The sequence below is a fragment of the Rhinatrema bivittatum genome, chromosome 7, assembly GCF_901001135.1.
Source record: "Rhinatrema bivittatum chromosome 7, aRhiBiv1.1, whole genome shotgun sequence".
Classification (NCBI taxonomy): domain Eukaryota; kingdom Metazoa; phylum Chordata; class Amphibia; order Gymnophiona; family Rhinatrematidae; genus Rhinatrema; species Rhinatrema bivittatum.
This window is the reverse complement of record NC_042621.1, coordinates 192,922,597-192,942,118: the sequence shown is the minus strand read 5'-3', so window position 1 is coordinate 192,942,118 and position 19,522 is coordinate 192,922,597. Positions and strand designations below refer to the sequence as shown.

The window sequence follows — 19,522 nt, the reverse complement described above, 5'->3', positions numbered from 1 at the left end:
ATGTGGAAGGAGTTGGGATTACACTGGAAACAAGTTCTTTAAGACAGATTGTCCATAGGCTGAATCTTGTCATCCTTCTTGGTCGAGACAGTAGTGATCCGCAAAGGTGTGAAGGGAACTCCATGTTGAGGCTTTACATATGTCAGCTATTGGCACTGAACGATAGTGTGCTACTGAGGTTGACATTGCTCTTACTGAGTGAGCCTTTACTCGTCCCTGGGGAGGAAGGCCTGCTTTTTCATAACAAAATTGTATACAATCTGCAAGCCAATTAGATAGAGTTTGCTTGCCCACCGCTTTTTCAGGCTTGTTTGGATCAAAAGAAACAAATAGCTGGGTGGATTTCCTATGGGTCGTAGTGTGATCTAAATAGTACACAAGCGCACGTTTACAGTCCAAGGTGTGTAAAGCCCTCTCTGCTTGATGAGAATGTGGTTTTGGGAAGAAAGTAGGCAATATGATGGATTGATTCAAGTGGAATTCCGTAACTACCTTGGAGAGAAATTTTGGGTGTGTACGGAGTACCACTCGATCAAGTAGGAATTTCGTGTAGGGTGAGTATGTGACAAGTGCTTGTAACTCGCTAACCCTTCTCGCAGATATGATGGCTATTAAGAAAATAGTCTTCCAAGTGAGAAATTGAACATCACAGGAATCCATGGGTTCAAAGGGAGAATGCATGAGCCTCATTAAGACTACATTTAAGTCCCATTCCGTGACCGGTGGTCAGTATGGAGGTTTAAGTTGAACTAAACCTCACATAAACCTACTAACGAGGGGTTGTACTGATATTGGTGCATCCTCGAAGGTATTGTGATAAGCTGAGATTGCACTTAAATGTACCCTTACAGATGAGGTCTAGAGACCAGAGTCTGAGAGGTGCCAGAGATAGTCTAATAAAGAGGATTAGTGCAGGAAAAAGGGTCAATACCGTTTTGTGTACACCACATGGTAAACCTTTTTTACTTAGCATGATAGTTCCTTCGTGTGGAGGGTTTACGTGAAGCTAGAAGCACATGAGAGACATTAGTTGAAAGATTGAGAGGTTGTAGAATCAAGCTTTCAACATCCATGCTGTGAGGGATAGAGATTGAAGGTTGGGATGACGCAACATACCCTGATCCTGAGTTATGAGAGTGGGTGCTGTGCCCAGGCGAATTGGGTCTCTGATCGAGAGGTCTAGAAGTAGGGGAAACCATACTTGCTGAGGCCAATATGGGACTATGAGTATCATGGACCCTTTATCATGTTGTAGCTTCACTAGAGTTTTGGTTATGAGCGGTATCAGGGGATACGCATATAACAGGCCTGAGTTTCAGTGGCAAGCAAAGGCGTCCCTGGGTAAGCGGTTTTTCTGCTTGTACAGGGAGTAAAAATTTTCCACTTTGTAGTTCATTTGTGATGCAAAGAGGTCTACCTTTGGATGGCCCCAGCATTGAAAGATTTTGGTTGCCACTTCTGGATCCAGAGACCATTCGTGAGGTTGGAAGTGATGACTGAGGCGATCCACCACTACATTGTGAATGCCTGCCAGATAAGTGGCCCAGAGAAACATGGAGTGTGTTAGGGGCCAGTCCCAAATTTGTGCTGCTTCTTGACAAAGGAGATACGAGCCCGTACCTCCCTGTTTGTTGATGTACCACATGGCTACTGTGTTGTCTGTTTGTATCAGAACAGTCTTGTGGGAAAGGCAGTCCTTGAACGCATATAGCACATAACGTATAGCTCGAAGCTCTAGGAAATTTATCTGAAATGTAGCTTCGAGTTTTGTCCAAGTACCTTGAGTCTGCAGATGACCAATGTGTGCTACCCATCCGAAGGTGGATGCATCTGTAGTTAATGTTACTTGTGGAATTGGTGTTGGAACGGCAGGCCTGTGAGCAAGTTGTCCATGTTTGTCCACCATAGGAGCAAGAATCGTAGTTGCTGAGTTACTTGAACTGGATAAGACAGTGCTTGAATGGCTTGTATCCATTGGTTTCTGAGTGTCCATTGAGTGACCCTCATGGCTAATCTGGCCATAGGAGTGATGTGAGATGGTGTAAAGTGGGATTTCTGGTAGTTGATAAGAAATCCCAACGGATGGAATAGATTTATTGTGAGCTTCAGGGAGTTGAGAGCTCCTTGTCTTGTTTGGCTTCTGATGAGCCAATCGTCCAGGTAAGGAAACACGTGCACTCCTTCCTTGTGCAAGTGGGCAGCTGCCACTGCCAGGCACTTTGTGAATACTCGAGGTGCTGAGGCAAGACTGAATGGTAGCACCCTGTACTGGAAATGTTGGCTTCCTACTAGGAATCGCAGATACTTGCGATGAGGAGGGAATATTGGAATGTGAGCCTAAGCGTCTTGAAGATCCAGGGAACAGAGCCAATCTCCTTTTTGAAGTAGAGGTAGCATGGTGCCCAATAACACCATCCTGAATTTTTCTTTTCTCAGGTATTTGTTGAGTTTCCTGAGGTCCAATATGGGACATAGGCCTCCTGTTTTCTTTGGAATGAGGAAATAATGGGAGTAGAATCCTCTGCCCTGCTGAGGTCGGGGAACTGGTTCCACGGCCCTGGCTCTCAGAAGGGTGGACAATTCTTTTTGCAAAAGTGTGGATTGATTGTTTGCTGTCTAAGACGAGGTGGGTGGAGTATCGTTTGATACAGTGAGAAAGTCCAGGTAGAACCCTTGAGATGTTATCGAGAGTACCCATTGGTCTGTGGTGATGTGTGACCAATTGTGATCGAAGAAAGTGATCTGACCTCCTACCGGTAGATTTGGGGTCGGCTTGGTAGACAGGCTTTTGTTCCCTGGTGAGATTTCAAAATCCCGAAGTCGACCCTTATTGTGGAGGGGGTTGAGCTCTAGGTGCTCTTGGTTGTCGGGTTTGCGTTCTTTGAGCTGGCCTAGATGACCTTCCACGGGCAGGAGGTGGATAGTAACGATGTGGCCTATAGTATGGCCATTTGGAATCTTTTCTTGGGAGTCTTCGTGATGATGGTTGAGACTCCTGAGGTGCAGAGGAAAGCTGTCTCAAGGTTTCCGAGTGTTCCTTTAACAGAGATACTGCCTCTTTTACCTTATCTCCAAAGAGATTGTCCCCTACGCAAGAGAGATCAGCAAGTTTCTCTTGTAATTCTGGTCTCAAGGTCGGAGGCCTTGAGCCAGGCCCATCTGCGTGCACGTATACCCGTGGCTGACATTCTTGATGTAGTCTCGAAACTGTCGTAAGCTGCACAAACTTCGTGTTTCCCAGCTTCCAGGCCCTTATGTATGATGGAAGTGAAAGACTCTTGGAATTGCTGGGGGAGAGTTTCAAAGAGTTCTTGAATTTATTTTCCATAAGTTACGCTGATATTGCGTCATATATAGTTGGTAGGATGCAATTCTGGAGACTAACATAGAACCCTGAAACATTTTTCTGCCTATGGAATCTAAAAATCTATTATTCTTTCCAGGAGGATTAGATGAATGAGGCTTTATTCGTTTGGATTTTTTTTGAGCTAACTCAACTACTACTGATTGATGAGGTAATTCAGTCTTTTGGAAGCCTGGAATGTGCTGGACTAGATATGTCGCATCAGACTTTTTGTTTACCGGTGGTATGGTGCAAGGATGCTCCCATAACCTGTGTTGAAAGTCAATAAGGGCTTTGTGAACTGGGATTGCCAGCACCTCTTTAGGTGGGTCCATGAACTGTAACACTTCCAGAGTTATTTGTCTGGTATCCTCTTCAGATTCAAGCTGAAAGGGGATGAAATTTGAGAAGGAAAGATCCTCTGGAGGGGATTTCCTTCTTTCCTCTGGAGGAGAAGGCTCTGATAGTACCTCGGATCGATTTTGGGATCGTGAGGTCTCCGATGCCGATGACAATGCTTCTGCCTGTACTCGATGCCCTTCTCGATGACAGAAGTATATTTTATCAAAGACTTTGAAGGGGTTGGTGACGGCCGATCCCCTGCTTCATCCGGTCTCCATTTTTTAAGGACGACCTTTTTGATCGCTCCAGCCAGAGACGACTGTGTGGACGTCAATGTCAATGGCATTAATTGGAGATGGAACAAATGCTCCATTTTCTCCATCCGCAGTCTTCTGCCTTTCAGCGTCATCTCGGCGCATCTTGGGCACGTCAAGACGTCATGCCCATCGCCGAGGCAGAGTACACATTCTAAGTGTGGGTTCGTAATGGACATGGTGAGGCAACAATTCGGGCACTTTTTGAAACCCGTAGCCATAATGAGAGTTGGACAGCCATCGACGACTTTCAGGCATGGTTTGATGGATCGGAATCGACGGGAAAAAATGAAAAGACTTACCGCGATGGAAAAAAAGGGAGACCCCTACAGTGTCTTAAAGTTTTTCCAAGTTTTGATGAACTTTTTGTAAGGTGAAAATTCACCACACAGGACTCCTAGAACTGCGAGGCTAACAGCTTCATGGAAAAAAGAAGACTAAAGGGAGATCCCTGTGGCTTGAGGGATCATGGCATACTGGGCATGCTCAGTAGGCTCAGGATGCCAGTCAAAAGTTTCTAGAAACTTTGACAGAAAGTTTTCCGGGATAGGGCTCCATCAGTGATGTCACCCATATGTGAGGACTAGCATCCTGCTTGTCCTGGGATAAAAGTAAGCATAGCATCAAAATTGCTTAAATTTACCTTATTTATTGACTACTTCTTGTTCATGTTATTGATCTGTATCATGTAATAACACTACCACATTTATTTGATTGAATATTATAATTTATATAGTACCTTATGTCCCACATCCTCAAAATTCACTTGTGTGATAATACACAAAATGTAGAACACTTTAGAGTAAATAACTGCATGGATAAGTTCCATCCCAGCTTTACTATGGAAAGGATAGGCAGAAGGGCTTATAAAGCATTAACAATTTAGAAATTTCTTTTCTTTATTCAACTTTAATTTTCAAAATATCCATGATGAGCTTAATTGTACTGGTATTTATTTATTTATGTGTTTGTTTCGTTAAAACAGATTTATTTCCCAACCTTCCTACGTTCAGAGCGGGGTACAATATTAAATGTACACAGATAAAAAGAGGAAAGGGGGAAAGAGGACAATGCAAATATATTAGAATAAAGGGGAAAGAGAGCACATGCATTGTGGGGGTAGGATCATTTGCGAAGGGGGTTGAGGTTTGATTGCAGAAAAAGGTAGAAGAGGGAGAGGAAGATTAAGTAGCATCCTCTGAGGGGGACATGCAGGAGGTAATCGATTGTCATTTAGGTTTGGGAATGCTTTCTTGAAGAGAAAGGTTTTAAGGGCTTTTTTGAAAAACGTCCTTTCATGGAGACGTCTTACTTCCAGGCTGATACAGTAAGGAGCGGTAGGGAGAGCTGCGTTAGTGCTGGGCGTACCCGCGGTTGCCGCACGCACAGTCCCAGCTCACCTACCACTCGATACTGTATGTAAATAGCTTGTAAATGCAAGCTGCGTCTAAGAAGCGTCCGTGAAGCGTTAGGCCCCGCGCAACCCATTTTACTGTATAGCACGCTATACAGTATCCTGGGTGCGCTGGCCTAACGCTTCACGGACACGCTGGTATCTGTCATTTCACATGTACCAGGAAGTGGGCGGTTCTCCTACGCTCGGGATTGCCAGTCCTCTCTCCTCTCCTCCCGAAGCAAGCAACGAAAGCGAAAAAAACGAAAAAAAAAAAAAAGCGAAAAAGCGAAAAAAAAAAAAAGTAGCAAGAGAGAGAGGGGAGAGAGGACTGGCAATCCCCTACACTCGGGATTGCCAGTCCTCTCTCCCCTCCTCCTGAAACAAGGCGCGAAAAGCAGCCTTGCTTTTCGGGAGGAGGGAAGAGAGGACTGGCAGTGAAAAGCAACAAAGCAACTTACTTTTTTTGCAGCCCCCCTCTGGAGACGGACATCGGCGACGAGGGATCGCAGCTCCCCTGCCTCCAGCTGCCCGCAAAGATGGACGCATCGCACGGGCGAAAGCGGCCCCTGTGCGTGCAATTGGCCGCTCAAGACGTGACGTCACATGCCGTGACGCCAAACATTGTGATGTCACATCTTGAGTGGCCCAGTTGCACGCACAGAGGCCGCTTTCGCCCGTGCAGGCATCCATCTTCGCGGGCGGCTGGAGGCAGGGGAGTCGCGGTAGTCTTCGCCGATGTCCGTCTCCGGAGGGGGGCTGCAAAAAAAGTAAGTCGCTTCGTTGCTTTACACTGCCAGTACTCTCCCCCCTCCTCCCGAAAAGCAAGGCTGCTTTTCGCGCCTTGCTTCGGGAGGAGGGGAGAGAGGACTGGCAATCCCGAGCGTAGGATTTCCCATCCTCTCTCCCCTGCAACTTTTTTTTTTCACTTTTTTTTTTTTCGTTTTTTCGATTTTTTTCCGCTTTTGTTGCTTCGGGAGGAGGGGAGAGGACTGGGGCTGCCCTGGAGACCAGCACCCATGGACGCGGCCAGGGCAGGTGAGCGGGGGCTGGGGGAAAGTTTGCCGCCTACCCTTACCCCTGCCTCTAACGCAGGGGTAAGGGTAGGCGGTAAGTTAGCAGGTTAAACGCGCGGCAAAACGGCAGGGTAAAAAAGCGATAGTCGGGGCGCGCATTACTGTATGGGAGGGAATAGCTAATTCGATCGTTTACATGTAATATACATGCCGCAGGCGGAAGGGGTTACCCGGTGATTTAAGAATGCGGTAAGAGTAGGTTAAAGGGGATTGTGTATCGCAGGAAGGGCTAACGTGGCCGAAAAGTGGGTAGAAAGCGGGTTAGGAGCAGGGTAACCGTGGCCGCACTTTACTATATTGACCTGTTCGTTAGGTAGGCTGTTCCATAGGAATGGTAAGACTAGATTACTTCACACAGTAACATTCTATTCAACCATTTTATAAACAAAATACTAGCAGAACTAGAGACAAAGACATTTAAATATTTTCCTAAATTGTCTTTTCCTAGTCACTTTTTAGGTACCTATCTTTTCTTTCTAAACTATTAAAGGGAGGAATGTGGTGGGAAAAAGAGGCATGTAAGTATAGAGCTAAATTTTAAGCTAAAATGATCTGTTGAAAAAATAATCTCTTAAATGAGTGCATTAGCTAAACCATTACTACAGGCATGCAATATTTTATAACTAAATCTAAAATTGTGTCAACATGTGCAGGCAGATACGTCCTCCTGCCCCAGTCCACATTCCCAGGAATCCCCTACATTAAATAACTCACCTAGGCAGATATCGAGTTGGAACTTGCTTTATGTGGATATAATATGGCCACAGCCCAGTAGGAAGCAATTTTATGCAATTGCAGACTATGCATGAGCAAGAAACCAATAAATTAGTAAATTAACATACATCCAAATATCTTCATGACCTTAATGTGTTAAACTTGAACCATAGCAAAAAACATGTGGGTGACCAATACCCACTGATATAGCTCTGCCTGCAACTAGTATCTGCATGTATACCCAGCCATAGAAACCATATTTGTTCAGTGTTACATATCCTCCCCATTGCTCAAATCACCCCGTTCTGTAAAAGGGGGGGGGGGGGTGTTAGCTGCCAGCTCTGCTATCATCCCATCCCACTTGCCATCGAAGCGGTGAGAATACATTGAACTTTGGTTAAACGCCACCACTATTGGCAGGCAGAAGAAGCTACTGCAGGCATTCACCATGACCTATCATATTTACTGCCTTCGTTTAATTCTGTCCTGACATGCTGGTCACCCCTGGTGCTGTGACAGCCCTACCTGCACCTAACTAACCTACTCTAGACCAGTTCCGCCTGAGAGTGAGCAAAACATTTTTTGTATCAGCCCATGGAAGAAAAAAAGGAATTGCCCTCTCCTCTGCTCCTCTTTTCAAGGCCAGCTAACACCTGCTCATGGCCTACCCCTCCCTGGAAGTGACTCTTTGTCTAGGCTTATCTCCCCCTCCCCTCCCCTCCCCCCTCCTTTGTCTAGGCTTATCTCCTCCCCCCTCCCCCTAACCTGCAGCCCATGTTGTGCCCAGCTCCTTTGACTGTCATAGTCACTAGGCTCTTAATGGTAAAGCAGTGAAAATAATATTTTGTGTTTCACATTACAATTATGGAGTTTCATTTTAATCATGAAAAATAATATCAAACACACAAGTTTGAGAAGTAAGGGAATGTTCTGTATAGATGATTTTCTTTAACCAACTCTTCACATTTTTTTTTCAGATACCTTTGTCTATGAGTGTCTCATCTTTCCTGACATACGACCAACCCACAATAAGCTACTGTGGTGTGCATCATGAACTTCTCTCTCATAAGCCGTATGACACAAAAATGCAGGAGGATCCTCTTGAAACACACCTAGCAGAGACTGATCTTGATCTGAGCACAATAACATCAGCACGACTTGGTGATAACAATCAATAACCAGCTTCCCAGATTTGATATGCTGCAAATTTTTGCAACCAAATCCCTGTGATCTGAAGGACTTCACTGAGGCAGAAGTTCACATATGAGCAAGAAAGCAGCATTACATTATGAAAGAACCAAGAGATAAAGATGAAAAGGGAAGATATGAATTTCTTGTTTCAAGTTGACAATTTATAATTAAGTTGTGCAGTATTTTTTCACATAAAAAACAGAATATGAACCTTGAAATGAACTTTTTTCAAAGCTCATTATCCTACCTATATGTAAAAAAAAAAAAAAAAAAGCTGTACAGATCAACTGTATTTTTCATATTGTAAAGTTTCAAGAATTAAGAACAGATGGTATCTACCATAAATTAAGTACATTTTGCTTTACAGATTTTGAGTTTCTACCATTTTGATTAACAAAAATATTATTTTCTTGTGTTCCTCAAAGTTGCTCAGTTTTCTAAGTATCATTCCATTCCTGTTTAACTGCACAGGAAATTTGGCTCTGAAATTATGTGCTGTATTGAACATGCATGGTTGTTGCCATGCTTACAGTTTAGAATTTTATCTACATGTTCCAGAGATAATTCATTATCCAGAAATGGCTGAAATTGTTCAAACCTGTTAAAGATCCTATTTCACATACAAAAAAAAGTCTTTTGTTATAAGTGAAATTCAAAGAGTTTTATAACAGTTCTTCTCAGTCCTAACTGTTGCCTTGATTAACAGCTTGGTTTCTAAGCCGTGAAATATAATGATAAAGAGGGATATTTTAACAACATATTTCCAAATGAATGACTCATTATTTTATTTTTAATAGAGTATTTTATTAAGGAAAACAGTAAAACATGGACCAAGCAAGAGAGAAAACAATCAGTAACCAGAGCAACAACGCTGGATAAACTGACAGCTCCAACTTGATAAATGATATTTTCTTTAATTATGTTTTTGTGTCTTTTGGGCAAGAAATAATAGTGGTTCTAATTGTGATTGCCTTGAAACATCTCTCTCCTCAGTCATTTCATACTTCTAAGGGTTTTGATCTACATTCCCAACACATTTTGAAGAGAGGCATGTGATAAATATTTCCTAAACGTTTTCTGCATGCAGCTCCAATGCAATGATTTGAAATTTCAACTGGGCATTGGTAGGTGAAAAGTACAACTGCTCATGGGACACTGTGCACTGATACTTAGATGCGCCAATTTTATAACATGCGCGCGCCAGCACGTACATGTTATAAAATCCCATGGCTGCGCGGGCACATTTGCGGGCAGTGCACGCAGGGTGGGGCCAATTCTATAAGATTACGTGTGGCGACACAATCGGGCCTCCCCGAGTTCCCTCCCTGTCCGCTCCAATTAAGAAGCAGTCTGGGAGAGAACTTCCCTACCCCCTGCCCTTACTCCCACCCTCTTCCCCTCTCTTCCCCACCTCCTAAACCTGTTCTCCTTCCTTCCCTTTTTTGTGTTTGGTTGCTTACTGCTCCATTGGAACAGAAGCAACTTGTGCATGTCGCACTTCCCCGGCACAGCGGCAAATGGCAGCTGTACTGGCCGCCTCTAGCCCCGCCTCTCCCCTCCCTCCGGATCGCCCCCTTTTCAGGCCCTGGCACGTACTCACATACTGGAGTTTATGCGCATGGCCAGGCCTGTTTGAAAATTCACCCGGCGCATGTAAGGCCCGGCTACGGTACGTAAACCTCGGGATTTACACACGCAGTGGCTTAAAAATCTACCCGTGAGAGTTTAATCATTTTTAGCATTTTCAAGTAGAACTAAACCATGATCCTTTAAGCTGCCATCTTTATTTTATCTAGGAAGTTAATCTAAAATAATTTGGGTCAGAGATTCAAATTTTAAGTTGACTGGAGTTTCATTTATAGAAAATTAAGAAACAATCTCTCTATGGAGTCAGTGCCTACTGCCCTGGGTAGATGAGATATCCTAAAACAAAGTCATTTTTTAGTAGTTGCTCCTTAAGTAGTCTTTTAATAATATGACACATCCAGGAACTGAAAATATGGTACCTGGCTAAATATATCATCAACATATGTCTCTGAGCATGGTTGCCAAAAGCTGCTATCCCATTTAGTGCTGGTGCTATCTTTCTGACATTCTGCATGTGTGTTAGGGTCTGATTCACTAAAGCTTCTCTCCCATTCTTTGTCTATGGGAAAAAAAAGCTTAATGAATCAAGCCCTATATCCATGTACAACAAAATACAATTTGAAATCTATCAAATCACAGAAAATAAGCAAAAGTCAGTCATAGTAACACAGAGATATTCCAGCTTATGCTAGTGCAAGAGTGAGTAGCTAATTCATTCATCTTTCAGCCTTATGTTCCTCCTATTGTACCAAAAAAAAACATGCAATAATGGGCAATTTAAACATTTCCTATTATTTCTTATTATTATAATTATTTTTTTTGGCTCCCCAGTTCTCTCTACTCCTTTGGGCTTCCAGCTCAGTCATAACTGGCGTCTTTTGGGCTATGACTCCAAGAGCCTTTACTTGCAACTACTTGAGGATATTCCCCAATCTTATAATCCTCCATCTAGTCCAAGTATTGTAGTAACTGTCCTTGGCCGGAGGCTACAGACCTCAGTTCCCTCTAGCACCTGGTATGTATGCATACTAAGCTGGATTGGTTGCTGTCTGGGTTAAGCAATGGTTGAGACTTCCTCCACCACAAGATGCTGCCTCCACGGCATCCTCAGCTCTGGAAATGGAAATCTGACCTAGGAATCAAACCTATGTACTTCAGATTGCAGCATGCAGTTTGTGGGAGCCAGGCACCCAGGTGGAATCAAAATAAAGATATCTTATATAATCATTTATATTGCCATCTCTTAAAGAGATCAAAACTTGATATCCTATTAATCAGTATTTCCCTCTGTACTATACAGTTACTCATTGACAAGCTACCATTGCATTAATTATAAAAATATAAACTTTCTTTCAGTCTCCTTCTATGAGCCACCTACAAGCAAACAACACAATGCCCCTATAATTTAAGAAACAATTTTAAGTACTATAATTAAATTCAAAATCTGACCATTAGACAATAAGATAAAATCCAAATCCTGCAGTCAGACTGATAGTAAATCTTAAAGGCCAACTATAAATTAATCATCAAATGATTGTCTAAAAATTCTACAATAGGTTTTCCAATAACAAAGTATCAGATTTATCCTCTGAAGATTATCCCTCTTTTTGCTTTCCTGACAGTCTCTTTTTATCAACAATAGTTTAGCATCAAAGTCTAAGAAAGATACTCAACATTGCTATTAATCACATTCCATACAGCCAGGTAGAAAACTGACTTTTCAAACTTTACACTGTAAGTTTGCTGAAGCAAACTTATAAACCTTACAACATTCTTGAGTAGCTCTAGCAAGGTTTTGGAAAATATGAACACAAAAATAATTTTACACAAGAATTATCTTTTTCTCTATATATACTGTATACTTTTAATAATATCATTTCATTATTAAGCTCAGTGTAGAATTAATAGTGTTAGTCCACCTTCACAACTGCATTGCTCCAAATTTATCTCATGATTAATTGAAAAAAATTAAAAAACAGAATTGGAAATATGATAAATCTTATTAACATGAAGCAAGCGGTCAAATTCAACAGATAACATTTTTGAGAGGCTGAAATTCTCCCTTGGATACACCTAATAAATTCCTCTTCAGCTTTTTCTGATAAGCCAATTAAATAAGTATTTTTTTTATCAGTGATTCATTTTGATATTGCAGCATTGCGTTGACCTTTATTAGAGATCCAGTTACAGCCTTACAATAATCAGTCTGTTAAGTAACCATGGTTATCTCTTGCTGTAAAAGCTTTATGTCCCTTTCCCTTAACCCATTCATTACTGAGAAATCTTTAAATTTATAGTCAGTCAGATCTAGTCTTATTAATGCTTCTTTCCAATCATTAAATTAATGTGAGTAAAGTTTGCAACTTTTCCTCTTCTAAGTATGAACTATTGAAGTTAATTCCAATTATTGAAACATTTTCTCAGCTGGTGAATTTGACAGCAAACCTCAGAGTAGAAATCTCAACTCTGCTCCATGAAAGACAAAAGAAATGCTATTACAGATTAAAATGAAATAGTATTAGTGGAGACATTGCCAGCAGCAGGAAGAATAAACATACTTTTCAAAACAGCTGCTCTTGTGATGGTTTCACCTCCCCCCTGTACCTGTCAGAGATCTGCAGGTGATGGATCACTCCATCAGGGGGTTGGGCTAAAATTACCACTGTCAGTGGGCGTTGGGATTCTATGTCAGAATACTCAACTGATCTCAGCCTCCTGTTATTGCTATGGGGCATATTATAATTCAGACATCTACCTCCATTGCCTGAAGAAAATCATAGTCCTGGTTCAGCTTCAATGACTCCTAGAACGAATGGGAAAAGTTAAGTCTACAGCAGGAGAACTCAATGAGAGCATCTTATCCATCAAGACTCCCTAAAACAAACATAATTGTAAGGTTAATCCTCCTTAATCCTGGCAGAATTCTGTCAGTTTGCTGATCCTTTGTGAGGAACACCTGTGATGACAGGGATAGACATAAAGCAACAATTCAGAGAGTAGATAGACTGAGGACAAGACCTAAAAGAATGGTGCAGGTCCAGTAAGCATGCTCAGGGTTAGAATCTGGCTGAGGTCAGACCTGGGCAATTAATCCAAAGGAAGTAAACAGCAACACAAAGAAGTAAAAAAAGATTAGGAACCAGGTGCAGGCATGAGCAAGGACAACTCAGAATCAGTCTGGAACAAACAAACAAATAGGAAGCAACATAAATAATATTTTAGTAAATGATGGCAGATAAAGCCAAAAATGGTCCACTCAGTTTGGCCAGCTGAGATATATCCACTTTGGGTAGATATGCATATAAATTCTCATATGCAACCCAACATCAAGTCCCCCTCTCCTCCATGTCTTTCACCTGACCTCTCAACCCTTTTCCCATGACTGCTTTCTATATTTGTACCAAGCATGCCCAAAACATCTTACAGTGATGACATTTATCATCTTTGCTAGTAGGCTATTTCAGGTCTTGCCATCTTCAACTTTGCCAACACCCAAACCCCCTTCCATGACTTATTACCAAGTTTCATAATAATCCCGAAAGACTGCAAGGTTAGCAATGATGTTGTAAAAAAGAAATCTGGCCTCCTCTCCCCATGATCATTAAAGTTTAGGATCACCCCAACCTTCTCAGAAGCCTAATACTTCTGTTTAGGGTTATAACCACCACTCCCTGCAGGTAACCCCAGTATTCTCTTTTGGAGGTCAAATGCAATCATATCACTACTGTTTAGGGTTGTAACCACCACTCTGTGAAGATTACCCAAATGCCTTCTTGGAAGCACAATGTAGTCTATAAAAGAATGAATGTGCCTAAGCAAATAACTCATGCAGAAGGATGAAAAAGGAAAGCAGTGCAGAAGGGCATACACAGCTTCTCAGGGAAGAGACAGAAGAGGGAGAGAGCTGCTACTCCAAAGGATTGACTCTACTGAATGAAACCTAACTCCATGCAGAAACCATGACCCATGTAGGGATTTTCCTTTTCTTAGTTTAGACTGGAGGAAGCAGTGCTGGAGGCCATAAACAGCTTCCCAGGAAATGTACTTAATCACAGAATGTCACCCTGTAGTTCCTTACAAAAGGCATCCTACTCAGAGAAGAAGCAGCAGAGGAAAAGAGCTGCTACTCCAGAGCAGCAGATCGGCTGAATCAGGTACTAAGGTAGCTCTGCCCTGAAACTGAATGTGAACCATATGGGAATTTTCCTCTTCCTGATTAAACTGCTTGCTTAACGCTGGCCTAGGTTTTACAGAGCAGTTTGTTGTTTTGTGTATTGGTGACAAGGAACCAGAACTGTTTCAGTTTAAACCCTTACTGTGACCTGGAGGAAGACTCCATCTTCTTGGACTAAGATATATATAGAAAAAGTTGTTGGAACCTGGAGAAAATAAAATGTATCTTACATCTAAGTTAACGAGTCCCACTTCAAAGTGCATCGCAAAAGTGGGAACTTCTTATATACTGGTAGCAGTAGGATGCTATTACTATCATCGTTATTATTTGAATGTGACATAGAAAATGTACACAATGCTATACAGAGACACATAAGAGACAGTCCTGCTCCTTGGAATTTACAGTTCTAGCCAAAACAGACAGACAAGACAAGCCACATAGAAAAAAAGCAAATAGGCTTTGAGTTAACAGGAGGCCATGATTAAGGAAAAAAACTAAATTGGGTGGATTATATTTGGGAATAATTGAAAAAGGGACAGTTTAATTGGGTAAAACTGCAAGGAATGAGGCTTCTTAAGAGACTAAAAAGGAAAAACCAATGGGGTGGGTATAGTATTACTCAAAAATCTTTAACAATTTTGAGTAATACTATATCCAGAGACCCCAAATTGAGAGCTAGATGGATTAAAATTTAAAGTTAGCTTAATATAGTTCTTTCCAATTCTAAACAATCTACTAGAAAGAAAAGAACAAAGAATAAGACCTACAGTACCTGAATGTAATCCACTTTGAAACACTGAAAAAAAAGTGGAATATAAATCTAAATATAAAAAAAATAAATAAATTTAAAGTCTCAAAGGTGAGTTATTTATTTATTTAAGTTTTTTCTATACCGGCATTCGTGATAGGCATCACATCATGCTGGTTTACAATAAACAGGGGTGTGTGATAATAGGTTACAATAAAAGAAAAAGTAACAGGTGCTAAGCGAAAACAATTGCAGTTACAATAAAACAGGGAAATGTACAACTAGGAGCAGAGAAAGGCGATAGGAATTTAACAGAATACATTTACCATGTATTAATAATACCATGAGTTAATAGTTAAGCTTTAACCAAGTGGGAAAAGCTGCAAGAACTTTGGTTATTGGGCCATATCCAATCTAAATGAGAAAATCAGAACACTGGGTTGGTGAATAAGGGGGTAGGGTGGGAGGAAAGAGAAAGAAACACATCTCCAGACGCTTTATTTATAAGGGAAGTATATAACATTTCTTGGAACCTGAGTGAAGGGACAAGGATCTTGGTGCCAGAGAAGCTCGGCTGAGCACTACATATTGAAACATCTATGTCTCATCAAGAGTGAATAAGTATGCCTGAGACAAAAAGAGTGTGAAACCATTATTTTGTATAGGACCAGAGTGAATTCTTGGGGAGTAATCGAGTTAAGGAGTCTACATAAGGGGCCTGTTCTTCCTTCTCTTACAGGAAAAGGGGAACTACAAAGGATCTGGGACCAACCTCACAATATAGAGAGGCATCTGCAAGTCTTAGCAGAAGGGGGGCAACAGTTCCAGAAGGTAGTGCATGGCCAGTGGAACTAGTATCCAGCGTTGAGGAGAGACTGGGACATCAGCGGAACACCCTTGCCCACGTGACTCATGTCCAAGTCACAGGCAATTGGTTGAACTCCGCCTCAGCCCCCATTTTGGAAAAACTTGGGACATGTTTCTATCAAAATTGGAGAGAATAACCTGAGTAATAAACTGGCCTGAAGAGACTTGGGCCACCTACCTTGCAATTCTACCAATTAGGGGGACCAGGTAGCTTACCAGATTGTTAACCCTGATGATAAAGAAATCTATAATATGTTAAGGAAAGTGATCCTATAGAGAATATGATACAGGGAAGAGATCAACCATTTAAGTTTTAGGGGGATTAGCCCCTATGACCTTGAAAACCCATGCTCACTGTACCACTGACTAAGAGAAAATTATTGGAAATGGCTAAGGCCAGATGAATGGCCAGGCCCAGATATATGCTCTTAGGTCACTTCATCCCAATGTTTGCTACCTGCCATAGCATCCCAAGTTTACCCTGGAGAATGTTGTTGAGTTAGGAAAAGCATATTAATAGGCTCAGGTCCCATCACAGAGAGGAGAGGATCACCTTGCTGGTGGCTGAAAGGAATCAGTAAGTTTTTGCTTGGGACATTGACATTGACTTTTTTAAAAGTATTGGGGCAAAGTTAACTATTTGGGAATATTATTTAGTGTGTTTGTGTCTTTAATAGTCAGTCAGTGAATAAAACAAGTTAGACTGTTTGCATTTTTAAATAGTCAGTCAATAAGGTAGCAGTAGGTAGGCAGTGAATACACAAGTTAGACTGTTTGTATTTTTAGTCAGTCAATAAGGTAGCAGTAGGTTGGCAGTGAATAAATAAACAAGTTAGACTGTTTGTATTTAGTCAGTCAATAAGGTAGCAGTAGGTAGTGTGTTTATTTTTTAAAAGTCTGCCTGACTATTATAGTGTCCTCCAGACTTTTAAAGAGCTAAGTGTTTTATTTAATAAATAACTGAGTGCATTGTATTGAAAAACAAAAAAAAAAACACAAAAAAAAAACCCCCACAAAAAAGTAGCCAGAAGCTAGAAATAAGCTAGGAGCAGTATATACCAAAGTAAAAAAGTTGAATAGTTCAGCTCAGTTACTCACCTTGGAAAGGTGTTGAGGTAGTGTGATTAGGTTTGAATAGGGAACAACATTTGTTAATCAAGGGAGCTGTGAGTCACTCAGGCTGACTAACTAAAGTTAGACTGTTTGTAATTCCCAACCCTCCCACCCCTCGCCCACCCACCCCAAGCTCATCCCTTAATTTATAGGCAGGTGCCATTGCACAAAAAAAAAAAAAAAACAAAAAAAAAAAACCCCATCAACAAAAACTTTATTGAGAATTCGATCAGACCCCAGTAGGCCACTACCAGACATATAGTGAATTCACTAATACATTTAAAGGAACTTAGACACATTCCTACTCCCATAGCAACCTAAAACTTAACTAGGAACTGATAAAAATTGAGATGAAGGCAGCAGTCCAGCAGCAAGAGGGGGGCTTCCCAGTCTTTTGCATCGAGTGTCACATGTATGATTTTTTTACCCACCGGTGAGAAGTTGTACATGTGCATGCGATGCAAAGAGCTCCTGGCTCTCAGAGAACGAGTCCGATCTCTGGAGGCTAGAGTGGCAGACCTGGAGGAGCTGAGGGAGACAGAGAGGTATATAGATGAGACCTTCAGGGACATAGTAGTCCAGTCCCAACTTCAGACTGGCAGCCCTGGTGCTGCCTTGGAGGAAGAAGGTCTCATAATGGGAGAGCACCAACCAGATGTAGCAGGAAAGGATCCTGTAGCAAGGACCTGCTCTCTAGGTGATGCATTGTCCTTTCGCACTGAGGATATCTCCCCACTGCCCAGGAGGGAAGGGTTAGGTCGGCCGTCATAGTTGGTGATTCGATTATTAGGAATGTAGATAGCTGGGTGGCGGGTGGGCGTGAGGATCGCCTGGTAACATGCCTACCTGGTGCGAAGGTGGCGGACCTCACGCGTCACCTAGATAGGATTTTAGACAGTGCTGGGGAGGAGCCGGCTGTCGTGGTACACGTGGGCACCAACGACATAGGAAAATGTGGGAGGGAGGTTCTGGAAGCCAAATTTAGGCTCTTAGTAGAAAGATTAAATCCAGAACCTCCAGGGTAGCATTCTCTGAAATGCTCCCTGTTCCACGCGCAGGTCACCAGAGGCAGGCAGAGCTCCGGAGTCTCAATGCGTGGATGAGACGATGGTGCAAGGAAGAGGGATTCAGTTTTGTTAGGAACTGGGGAACCTTTTGGGGAAGGGGGAGTCTCTTCCGAAGGGATGGGCTCCACCTTAACCAGGGTGGAACCAGACTGCTGGCGCTAACCTTTAAAAAGGAGATAGAGCAGCTTTTAAACTAGAACAAATGGGGAAAGCCGACAGTCGCTCAGCAGCGCATGGTTCGGAGAGATGTATCTTTAAAGGATACTAATGATGCATTAGAATTAGGGCATCCCGACAGTGAGGTTCCAATAATTAGAAAAGTAGTCCAAGTGCCTGTAACTAAAAACTCACCTGAGCTAAAAAATTCTAACTTATCCCTATCAATTAAAAAGCAGAATAAAAATACAATCAAAAAACAAACTTTGAAATGTTTGTATGCTAATGCCAGAAGTCTAAGAAGTAAGATGGGAGAATTAGAATGTATAGCAGTAAATGATGACATAGACTTAATTGGCATCTCAGAGACATGGTGGAAAGAGGATAACCAATGGGACAGTGCTATACCGGGGTACAAATTATATCGCAATGACAGAGAGGAGCAGTCGGGAGGAGGTGTGGCGCTTTATGTCCGGGATGGCATAGAGTCCAACAGGATATATATCCTGCATGAGACTAAATACAAAATTGAATCTTTATGGGTAGAAATCCCTTGTGTATCAGGGAAGACTACAGTGATAGGGGTATACTACCGTCCACCTGGTCAAGATGGTGAGATGGACAGTGAAATGCTAAGAGAAATTAGGGAAGCTAACCAAATTGGTAGTGCAGTAATAATGGGAGACTTCAATTACCCCAATATAGACTGGGTAAATGTATCATCGGGTCACGCTAGAGAGATAACGTTCCTGGATGGAATAAATGATAGCTTTATGGAGCAATTGGTTCAGGAACCGACGAGAGAGGGAGCAATTTTAGATCTAATTCTCAGTGGAGCACAGGACTTGGTGAGAGAGGTAACGGTGGTGGGGCCGCTTGGCAATAGTGATCATAATATGATCAAATTTGATTTAATGACTGGAAAAGGAACAGTGTGCAAATCCAAGGCTCTCGTGCTAAACTTTCAAAAGGGAAACTTTGATAAAATGAGAAAAATTGTTAGAAAAAAACTGAAAGGAGCAGCTACAAAAGTAAAAGATGTCCAAGAGGCATGGTCATTGTTAAAAAATACCATTCTAGAAGCACAGTCCAGATGTATTCCACACATTAAGAAAGGTGGAAAGAAGGCAAAACGATTACCGGCATGGTTAAAAGGGGAGGTGAAAGAAGCTATTTTAGCCAAAAGATCTTCATTCAAAAATTGGAAGAAGGATCCAACAGAAGAAAATAGGATAAAGCATAAACATTGGCAAGTTAAATGTAAGACATTGATAAGACAGGCTAAGAGAGAATTTGAAAAGAAGTTGGCTGTAGAGGCAAAAAACTCACAGTAAAAACTTTTTTAAATATATCCGAAGCAGAAAGCCTGTGAGGGAGTCAGTTGGACCGTTAGATGATCGAGGGGTTAAAGGGGCACTTAGAGAAGATAAGGCCATC

The 19,522-nt window shown here is 41.9% G+C and overlaps 2 protein-coding genes across 3 annotated transcripts in view; one reads left to right on the top strand and one right to left on the bottom strand.

Annotated features, from left to right (window-relative positions):
- Nucleotides 1–9,120, top strand: part of LRRTM3 (leucine rich repeat transmembrane neuronal 3) — a 372,911-nt gene extending 363,791 nt beyond the window's left edge. The window contains exon 3 of the mRNA XM_029609719.1: nucleotides 8,160–9,120. Coding sequence (XP_029465579.1) covers nucleotides 8,160–8,360 — 201 coding nt within the window. The 3' untranslated portion in view covers nucleotides 8,361–9,120. The remainder of the gene's footprint in view (nucleotides 1–8,159) is intronic.
- Nucleotides 1–19,522, bottom strand: part of CTNNA3 (catenin alpha 3) — a 2,257,234-nt gene that overhangs the window by 1,535,441 nt on the left and 702,271 nt on the right. The gene's annotated exons all lie outside the window — the stretch shown is intronic.